Source organism: Glycine soja, chromosome 17, assembly GCF_004193775.1.
Source record: "Glycine soja cultivar W05 chromosome 17, ASM419377v2, whole genome shotgun sequence".
In the NCBI taxonomy this organism is placed as follows: Eukaryota; Viridiplantae; Streptophyta; class Magnoliopsida; order Fabales; family Fabaceae; genus Glycine; species Glycine soja.
The window spans coordinates 7,058,140-7,069,786 of record NC_041018.1 but is presented as its reverse complement, the minus strand read 5'-3'; the positions used below and the strand labels follow the sequence as shown (position 1 = coordinate 7,069,786).

The window sequence follows — 11,647 nt, the reverse complement described above, 5'->3', positions numbered from 1 at the left end:
AAAACTATTTATTAAACAATCAAATAAATTTTGTGGGTTAATAAAAAAAAACTAAAACTAATTGTAATTTTTTATCGAACATAGTCAAATTCTACTAAACTGTTTAGAAAATAAAAAACAAAGAAATATTTATTATCTAATTTGTTAAAGTAAATGAAATCATGAAATTGGAAGTGTTAAATATTATTTAATCAGTATCGTCAATTCGTCACATTCAGCTAGCATTGATCGTCTCTTTATACAAACAGTGTTATTTGCTATAAAAGAATATAGCACGAAAACGAATTGCTAAGGTGGGCCAGTATTTTATATATATATATATATATATATATATATATATATATATATATATATATATATATATATATATATATATAAAGTGTAAAATTCGATTTGATGGAAAACAAGGCTCGGTGCATTTTTACGAAAACTGCTTTGCTTTGTACATATTAGCAATTTCCAAAAAATGCAAAGCCATGTGAACACGTTCATTAAAGAAATTATATATTTTAAATGCTGAAAAAAATAACATATTTTACATGTCTCTTTCCAAAATTGAGGGGATGAAATTTAAATAATTTTTTTACTGTAATATTTATCTGAAACTATACGATTTCGCTTTTAATCATTGAAGATATTCAAGAGGATAACAGACAGAGAAAAAAAGGGAACAAATCATAACAGAAGAACCACAATACACACACTACATAATTAACTTTCATATTAGACTGTAATATATAAGCTTTTAAATACATGATTATCATTCGAATATAGATGAGTCTCGGCGGATAACAATAAAAGTGGATTGAAATTTGAGAAGCATAAAAAATGAGTTACTCAAAGACGGGAAAGTGAATGGGTGTGAAAGGAGTTTTGAAATGGTTCTCCATTGTACAGTCCTTTGCATTTTGCAATAAAAAAGACAAAAAAAATTGTAAAACAATTAATATCACAAATAACAAATGAAAATATTAAATATCGAAAAGTGGCAATGGAAATTAATGAAAATTTTCTACATATATATTGCCTGCACACTTTTAATTTATAATATGATTGGATTTATTTTGTTTATATTTAGATTGAAATTACAACTATAAAATCATATTATGGGGACAAAATAGTTTTCAATATGCATACACATATATATCCATTAATTCCTATTTTTATATCTTAATTATATATGAAAAAATTGGGGTAGTTAAAAGAAATAATATAAGTTATACTTCATTAGCTTGGTAGCTCTCCAAAGAAAAATCCAAATAAACATCCTTGTCGCGAAGTTTATTCATGAAATTAGTGCTTAAATCTTGATAGTCACGTTTAAATCAAAAGTCTTATCTAATTACTAGTGCATTTAATATCATTATTGATTTCTATGGGTCCGTGGCGTTCATATTTGAAGAACTGGGTATATCGAAAAAAACAGGAATGTGATATGATGTGATCCTTGGATACTTTTCTTTCATATTGTGAAAATAATAGATGTTCATCATTATTTATTCGAATTTGCAATTTGTGGTCACAGCCTATAATTTTCGCATTTCCGAAAATTTCAAATGCAAGGCTAGAATCAAACGGCAAAACTTAAAATGAGAAGCACTACGTCTTGAGTGATGCCATCAATTAAGCAACAGCAAACTACTAATGTTTGAGGATACGTAAAGCGTTAACTAATTCATAATTTTGATCACTGCTCCAATCCTACATTTTTACTACAATAAAATTAAGGTTGCATTTTGTTTTATGGAAAATTAACTGGCAAATATTTTATTTTTTTTGGTCAATAAGACCGTTGCAAATATTATATCACTTCAAGAAGATTAATTTTGATTCTCCTTCTTGTTTCCGGGCTTCAGTACCTAGACTGCCAATTAATTAACCAATTAAACACATGATATTGATAGTAACACATTATCGGATTAACAAAAAAAAGAAGAAATTAAAAAAAGTAACACATTATCTGAACAAGTGAAGAGAAGAGCTAGACTTCTTTTAACAAGTAATTTTCCTAAAACATATGCAACCTAAGCTTGCTATTAGTACTTGAGATATTGATTCACTAATATAACTACTCCCATTGCATATGTTGTCATTTTCCAATTGGCCAACGATAGTGGCTCTTTAATTTGCCTTGATCATGATATTTATTCCCAGCTTTCAAGTGGTGCAATCAACTCCTGAAGCCTTTGGTATACCCTCGCTGGCTCAACACCAACTCTTGATATTTTAACCTGATATAGAAAACATGTTATCAAAATGAGAATAAATTATGTGGTTGTTCATCAACCTATTGATTGGACCTAAAAAAGAACTGAAAACAACTTAAGACTCACCCACATCCACACGCATTACGAGTCATTTATTAATTAGTACAAAATAGATATCTTTCTTTTGATTTTGAGAATCATACATACATACATATATGTGGAAATGTCATCGTACCTGAGCATGAAACGTGTAAAAGATCTTATCAGCAACGGTGGAGAAGTTGGCAGCGACAACTTCAGCACCCTCTTCCTCAAGGACACTAATTACTTCATAGAGCATGAAGTTCTTATTCAACCCACTTATCAACATCACTTCAATGCCCGAACCCAAGTCCTTTATTTCAAGTAGAGGCAACTCAGAGCCAGTATTGAAAATCCTATTATTGCTTTGGTTTGACATCATCATCATGTTCATGGCTTTCTCCTTCTCCCCCTTCAATTTCTCTATTCTTTCTCTCAGATGCTTTATGTACGTGGCTGCTAGATGAAGCTGATCCTGCTGGGAAAGCATGTCCTGAAATAATATTGGTTCATTTAATTTAATTAATTCTAGCTCAATTTATATATTTTTCATGAACTTGGTCATGTGATAATGGATCAATGAACTACTACGTACGTACCTTGGAGGTTTTGAGGTAATTGGAAGGAATAGTGGAAACAAGCTTGAAGCAGAGAGATTTCATGTGAATCCTGCGGTTCCTTTCAATAGTTTTGCGATCAAGTTTTGGTGAACCACTAGTATTAGTGTTTGTGTTTTTCATCTTTTCAAATTCACAAAGGCAAGTATATAGTGTTTGAGCTACGTACTATGGTTTGGTTGAGGGTGGTGATACATATGGAATGAGATGAAGATGAGTGAAGCGAATTTAGATTGAAAAACAAAGAGAGACACGCGTTTATATAGACACAAGAGAAAAGGAATTGGGGTGTGTAAGCCAGTGTGGGCAATACAGACCTTTGATAGTATCGTTAAAAAACATTGAGGTGCATTGTGTCTGTGGCCCCACAAGCAAATGACAATAAAGCCCATGACAGCTATTGATGGGTACCCAGCAAGGGAACTGGACCCCAAAAGTCTGACAAATAGGGGCACAAACAGTCAAGCTGGTCCCTGGCCAAGAAGTGACTCACACGGTCACTCTCTTCCAAATGACTTTTTATTTTTTTAAGCAAATGCAAATAAGTATCTTTAGGATATTGTTAACAAATTAAAACAAAGGATATTTTTATTAAAATAGGTAAAATTGTCTTTTTCATGATTTTCTAAAAAATTTATAATAAATATTTTTTTTAATTCATTAATCAATGTTTTAAAGATATATATTAGTTAGCAATACTTTTTTATCATTAAAGTTAGAATAGTATTTTACATATTTCAATTATTTCAATTCCCTATGAAATTAACCATTGATCCAAAACTTAATTGTATTTAAAACTCTTTCTCTCTCTCCAATGATATATTATACGATAATCAAATTAATTTTTTTCCTATAAACTCAACCTATGTTATCAAGTGAACTATACTAATTGCATGTTTTATATACGCATAAAACACCAGGTCTACTAACCCACTAAATTCGGATTATTGGAAGAATTGGGATAGATGCATAAAAAAAAATACTAAGATTAAATAACAATGCACATAATAAAATTGTTATTTTACCTTTTTTGAATATGTAGTAGATTTTGGCTTACACCCTTTAATTTTTAAACAAGGATTTTTTTTTTCGTTTTATCGTTAACAAAAAGTAATATTAAATTTTAGCATTTCATTTAACCATAAATTTAAAATTCATTTAAACCTATAGTATTAAATAATTAATGAAAAAAATACTTATTATTTTACTTGAACTTAATAATCATTGTAAATGATGATCAATCAAATAGGCTACTCAAATCTTGAATATTTATATGGAAAACTTTATCTCTTAGTCATAAGATAAAAATATAATCATAATACTAAAAAATATATTTTATTTGAGAAAATATAAAATAATTATTCTATCTTTTCTTATTTACATAAAGGAAAATAGTTAAAATAAATAATCCAAATTTTTCTTATATAAAAGACCAGTCAAATAAAACAATATAATTTGAACTCACATGCTATTGTTTGCATACCTCACACTTCTAACTCAAGTTTCGGAGTCTCTTTACAAGACTTTCCCACCACTGTTTATTGAGAGGCTCAGGAAAAATCAAAATCACCACAGTGAGCAACCTCTTGCCTGGTAAGAACACTTATTTAAAAAGTAAAGAAACAAGCATAGCAACAAGAAACTGAAATTTAGAAAATAAATTAAAACTGTATTTTTATATAAAAAAAAAATCATATTTTAAGAGTATTGAAAACATTATAGTTTTAATGTATATATATTAAGTAGAAGGCTTGGGTGTTAGTATTTTATAAGTATTTATATATATATATATATATATATATATATATATATATATATAATTTGTAAGTTTTTTGAAAATTTGAGGATAAAATAGATTAAATTATTTTATTGAAAGTAAAATTCATCAAAAATTAGAGATAAAAATGCAATTAAACTTAAATTTGCATATAATATATTACCCGTGTATTACCATTATTTTTTATTAATATAATTTATTGAATTATAAATATATATTATTCTGATTGTTTGTTTCGAAAATTAATAAGTTTAAATATATAATCAAATACTTTATTCTTATATGTTCTTAAAGTATATATATTACGTTAATATATAAGACAATTTTATAATCAACCGTGAATTCTGAGATAATATTTTATACTATATGTAGTATATTTTTTTTATTAGTGAACCGTTATATTTGTTAAGTTTCAATTATAAAAACCGTACTTAATAATACTTACAAAAAAAAACTTTGTTTTGTCTTAATAATGGCAAGTCCGTTGACCCAGGAGCCACCTTATTAAATAGTTGATCTGTAGCAGTTTGCAATATCAATCATCACGTTAAGGGTAATTTCGTAATTATATCTGACTCATCTCAAATATCTCAAGTGATTAGGCTCGAACGAGTCGCAACTGTTGATTCTTGACCTTGTCATTTCCTCGAAACTGCAATAAATCGGCCTTCTCCCATTTTCTTACCGTATTTGCTAAGACGCCAGAAAAAGATTTTGCTAGATTTGAATGAGCTCAGCAAAATTATGTTTGAATATAATTCATTTTAGAATGATTTATGTTTTAATATTTTATTATAAAATTAATTTAATCAAGAATAAAATTCAGTATAAATTTTCTATCAACATAAAAGTTATTTAAATCTAAAATTAATTTTTTAACATAAAATCAAACAGAATATCTAAGTCTGTAGGATCATAGGGTGACAACCAGCAAGGAACACAAATAAATCCTACCTTTCATCAAATAAATCCAAGTTGAGCCAATCAATCCAGTTCATTTTACCACCTCTAGGGAAGAATGAATGAGCGACAAAAAAGAATAGGTAAGAAGTGAAGAAGGGTCGATGAAAGTATCAAAAGAGACAAAACAACTTCCAAAAACCTAAAATTAGAAAGATGCCACATTAACAAAGAAGAATGGGATCAAATTCTACAATAACTTAAGGGTTTGTTTGGTTGTTGCATGGGGAGAGAAATAGGTAGAATAGAAAAGAATAGGTGAGAAGAGAAATAGATAAAAAAAAAAAGGTGAAAATATAAGTGATTTGATTGAAGAAAAATAAAAAAGAAATAAGATAATAATAGAATGATAGGATTTATAGAAATATCTTTTTAGTCTTTTAAGATTAATATTTTGTTTTTTTGCAAAATTAACATCCAAGAGAGAACTAGGACTATAACGTAAAATGTCAAATTTTTTAATAAATTTCTCATGAGAGTGGAAGTCTCCAATTGTGGGTTTCATCTTTTTTAAATAAAAAAAATCTTTTCTCTTATGCTCAATCAAATCACGGGATCATTGTCTCTTTCCTTCTCTTCCCTCCTCTTCTTTATTTCTATTATACCAAACAATGTCTTAAAATTAGTAAGCAGAGATTGTCATAGTTGAGAGAAGTGGTTAAGAAAACCTTGGTGAGATTGTGCTATAGAGGATATACTAAATGCTTTCAAAACTATATATAATCACAAATTTTCTGTAAGTTTTGAAAATTGGTCTAAAAGGATTTTGAAATGAGTTAAAAACTATTCTAATCAAATACATTTTGTTTTAACATTTGCATTGAAAAAGTAGAAAATAGAAACTGATAACCTGTCTAAATGGATTAAAGATCTTGAATCCAAAATCTTAATAAAGGTCACCTGCATAAAAATTTAAGAAAAAAATTTGTCACTTACTATGATTCTATCCTACTCAATTCAATTTAAATTAGATATTCGATATAATATTTCAATGCATGGTGTTCCTTAAAAGAAGAATAATTTAATTATCCAGACAGTGAATGTTTTATGATTGTGATAAGGTTATACAAGATCATGCTATCTCTATTTAAAGTGCTTTAAAATTTTATATATTTAGTGTATACTGTACGATCTAATTTATTTATTTCAAAAAAATGTTTATTTTAATCATTTTTTGAAGCATACCTTTAAAAAGAAAGCAATTATTTAATTAAATTTAATTGTTTTCAAATATACGCCTATATTTATTGTACGGTGATGAATCTTATCAGGGCGATTCTAGAATTTTTTCGGCCTTAGACAAATTTTGTATTTGAAATTTTGTTAATTAAAATTTAATAATTAAGCAATTTAAACATTTCATTCTATACGAATTCATTCAACTAATATCTTTACAATATAGTTATCTCAAGTTAATTTAAAAAAATATTATTTTCTTTCAAAAATGACAACAATTCCTAGTATTAATAATCTTATGTAAATATTACATGCATGTAAAATGAATTAATTTTTTTAAATATAATTTAATATTTCTAATAAAATATTAATTAGTTTTTTGTTAGTACTTATTTGATTATATTTGTTTCACGAAACAATTTAAAACTACTAATATTAAATTAATATTTACTAAAAAATTTAAGATTGATATAATATTTCTTTTAATTCATTCTTTTTTAAAAAAAATTATCAACTATTGTAAACTAAGAGTTTGGAGGAGGGCCTAATTAAGACAATGGCCTCATTGGCGTTGCCATAGCCACGGCTCTGAATCTTATCTAATTGAATGGTACTCGAATGTCCAACGTATATTCAAATACAAGTAATCTTAAAAACTAAAATAAAATAACTCATTGATGACAAAGTGTTATGAAATAACTAACACAATTTTTTTTAAATGTTGAAAAGTTTAATCATTACCAAACAGCTATGGAAAAAAATGTATTATAAAAATTAATTGACAAGCCATAATCCAAATCTATGAGTGAAAATTGAGCATGCACTCTAATTTTGATCGGAAGGAAAGAAAATAAGAAATCTAGTTCATAGCATTCAACCAGCCTGGATTCGGAAGCTAGCTTCTTATCATGAATTACTGTAAAATTTCTTTGTCGGTTCTCTCCATGCATTGAAATCGTGGATTTAAAAAATATGATTAATTTGAGGTACGGTTCAAATCATAATTGATTATTACAACTCTTGTTAAAACGTGATCCATGTTATTTATTTTGCTGGGACAAGTACTCTTGCAATGACGCAACGAAGAACCCGAACCTGTCCTATAATTCGGACGTTGAATCACGACCGTGGCAACGTAGGACTTCAATTTCACAGCTTGGAGCAAGTACAAGTAGTTGCCAACATTTAACGACGCAATTCTGGTAACTGAAAAAATTATCGGCGTCGGTGTCAAATTTGACGCCGCCGTAAGTTTTAAAAACTTTCTGCAGATTATTATAGAGTTGTAGAACTTGAAGGAGTCGTTGGTTACTCGCCTCTCTTTATAGAATAATAAAAATATCACTATTTAAAAAACAATTTTTTACCATGCGCATTTGATAATATATAAGAGAGAGATAATTTTATAAATATGAAATTTTTGTTGGAGTTAATCTACTTTTTTCGGTTGTGATTTTTGGAAGAATCAAACAAGAGAGGGAGAAAACTTGAGTGACAGAACAATAACAAACTTGTGAATGAGAATTAAAATGCCTCAAAAATTGATCACACACATATGATCAGGGTTTAGAGACTGTTTTTATATACTAAGTAAGGCTTAACCATAGTTAATTACCAACCCAACTATTATGGCTAAACTTTAATGCATTTCAAAGACTAACAAAATTGGACAATTACATTTGAATTATACTATTTTTAACACACCACCTTAATTCAAATATGTCAATTTGTGCATCCCAATTTTATTCTTCATTTCTTCAAGTCTCTTAGGTTTCAAAGTTTTGGTTAGCATATATGCAAACTGCTCCTCAATTCTGCAATGCTCAAGTGTTAGTTTGTTCTTGTTAACTTGGTCACGAAGAAAATGATATTTTATCTTTATATGCTTACTGTGTCCATGAGCTATTGGATGCTTAGTAAGGTCTGTGGCTGATTTGTTATCAATCCTGAGCTTCATTACATTATTAGACTTGATGTTAAGCTCTTCCAGTAACATTTCTAGTCAAAGGGCTTGCCTTGCACCAAAAGCAGCTGAGATGTACTCAGCTTCACAACTAGATAATGCCACCACTTCTTGTTTCTTTGAACACCATGATATAGGAGCATTTCCAAGCATGAACATGTACCCATATGTGCTCTTTCTATCACCAATGTCTTCACTCCAATCTGCATCTGTGTAGTCAATAATTTCTATCTCAAAATTTTCTTTTGTTGTAGGAAACAAAATTCCACATTCTAGTGTGCCCTTCACATATCTAAGAATTCTCTTAGCTGCAAGTAGATGATCCTTGCAAGGTTTCTTCATGAATATACTAACCAAACCAACTCCATAGGTGATATCTGGCCTAGAATTACACAAATATCTTAATAAGCCAATGAGTTACCTATATAGTGTTGAATCAACCAAGTTTGTGTCTTCACCAGTAGACAGTTTTATTCATAGTTCACAAGGAGTGGTAGCAGAGAATTGCAATTAAGCATATTGAACATTTTCAATATATCAGTTGCATATTTCTTTTGGTGAAGGAACATGCCACTCTTAGTTGTCACAAATTCCATACCTAGGAAATAAGCTATTCTGCCTATATCATACATTTCAAACTCATCCACATTTCCTTCTTAAACCTGTCAATCTCCTATTTGCTATCACCAGTGACAAGAAGATCATCCACATACAAGCATAGCATCACTACACCAGTTACTCCACAGTCCTTCAAGTACACTCCATGTTCAGTGGTGCATTTTAGAAACTTTTGCTTCTGCAAAAATCCATCAATCCTCTTATTCCAGGCTCGTGGAGCTTTCTTTAAGCCATATAGGGCTTTGTTCAGCTTCATTACCCTATCTTCCATGCCTATCTTCTTATAGCCAGGTGGTTGCCTTGTGTATACTTCTTCTTCTAATGGACCATTGAGAAAATCAGACTTCACATCTAGTTGACTCACTGTCCATTTCCTCATGCTAGCAATTGCAACTATGAGTCTCACTGTTTCAATTCTAGCTACAGGGGCATATACTTCATTGAAATCAAGACTAGGCTTTTGCAAGAAACCTTTTGCAACTAGCCTTGCCTTATACTTGAAAATTTCACCGGATGGCTTGACTTTGGTTTTGAAAACTCACTTCACTTCTATGGCTTTCTTATTACTTGGTAAATTCACCATTTCCCAAGTTTTGTTTTTCTGAATTGATCTAAATTCCTCTTCCATGGCCTTCATCAACTCACCATTAACATTGCTAGCAGCATCAGGGAAGACAACATAGTCTTGAAACCTCACTGGTGGAGATATCTGTCTTAGTGACCTTCTCAAAGGTACAACCCCAATCACATCTGACCCATCATTCACATTTTGCTCATCATTCACATATTGCTCATTGTCAATCTGAACTTCATCATGTATTTCTTCTCCTCCCAGTTCAACTTTTACTGTTTCATTGGTTTGTCTTTCCATACCAATGTTTCAGTCCTATTCCTTTGTCTCATCCACAATCACATCATTACTTATTACAATTTTCTTGCTCAAGGGATCAAAAAGTTTATAGGCCCCAGTACTGTGATAACCTACCAAGATCATGGTTTGAGCCCTTGAGTCCAGTTTTCTTTTATTCTGTTCAGGCATATGCCTGTAACAGAGTGAGCCGAATACCTTGAAGTGTTTCACACTAGGCTTGAGTCCACTTCAAGCTTCTTCTGGTGTAAAATTGTTAAGCCTCTTTGTAGGACATCTATTCAAGATGTGAGCAGCAGTGGATACTGCCTCTGCCCAGAAATCATGTGGAAGATACTTCTCTCTCAACATGCATCTAACCATATTTAGCAGTGTTCTATTCCTTCTCTCAGTAGTTCCATTGTGTTGAGGAGTGTATGGAGCCATTACCTCGTGAATTATTCCTTCTTCCTTGCAAAAATTCTCAAATTCAAGTGAAGTGTACTCTCCTCCTCCATTAGTTCTAAGCATTTTAATTGAACAACTATATTGTTTTTCAACTAGTAACGTGAATGATTTAAATGTTACAAATACTTCACTCTTTCTCTGTAACAGGTAAACCCACATTTTCTTTGTAAAGTCATCTATAAAAGAGACAAAATACAAGTTACCTCTATGAGATTTGATTTCAAATAGGCCACACACATCAGAGTGAATCACTGCAAGCTTCTCTTTGGCCCTAGTTGGAACTACTGCATTGTAAGTCTTACTTGGTTGTTTTCCTTCGCAGCATCTACCACACACTTGCCTTGGTACTTCAATTGAAGGTAGTCCCACAACCATGTTCTTCTTTTGCAGCTTATTTAGGCTGTTGAAGTTCAAATGTCCAAGTCTTCTATGCCACTTCCACACATTGTCATTGCTTTGAACAGTCAAGCACTTCTGCTCAATGGTGCTCACACCCAGCTTGAATGTTCTGTTCTTATACACAACAACTTTCAAGACACATGTCCCATTAGAATAAACTACTTCCATGTGTTCACCTTCCATGTGAATTGAGAATCCTTTCTCTAGCAAATGTCCCAAGCTTAGCAGATTGTTTTCCATGTTAGGAACATATAGGACATCACTGATAGTCACCTTGCTCCCATCTACTTTTCTTATGGCCACCTTGCCAATTCCTTTAGCCATTACTTACCTGCCATCACCAAATTTGATGCTTCTTTTCACTGTTTCATCAATTTCACAGAACCAATCTTTATGTCCTGTCATATGGTTTAAATAGTCAGTGTCCAAATATCACCATTCCTCATTGTGTGTTTCACTGTTAACAATGGCCATTAACATTTCTTCTTCATCAACAGAGTCACGCACGAGTTGTGCTTCTTCACCCCTCTTTCT

General features: G+C 30.6%; 1 protein-coding gene across 1 annotated transcript; it reads right to left on the bottom strand.

The window, feature by feature from the left end:
• Positions 1–1,871: 1,871 nt before the first annotated feature.
• On the bottom strand, positions 1,872–3,147 carry LOC114392920 (transcription factor bHLH162-like). The gene is made up of 3 exons (XM_028354178.1): positions 2,888–3,147; positions 2,443–2,781; positions 1,872–2,231 (listed from the first exon to the last, which is right to left on the bottom strand). The coding sequence occupies exons 1-3, from the start codon at positions 3,026–3,028 to the stop codon at positions 2,145–2,147; spliced, it is 567 nt and encodes a 188-aa protein (XP_028209979.1). The 5' UTR covers positions 3,029–3,147; the 3' UTR covers positions 1,872–2,144.
• Positions 3,148–11,647: the final 8,500 nt, after the last annotated feature.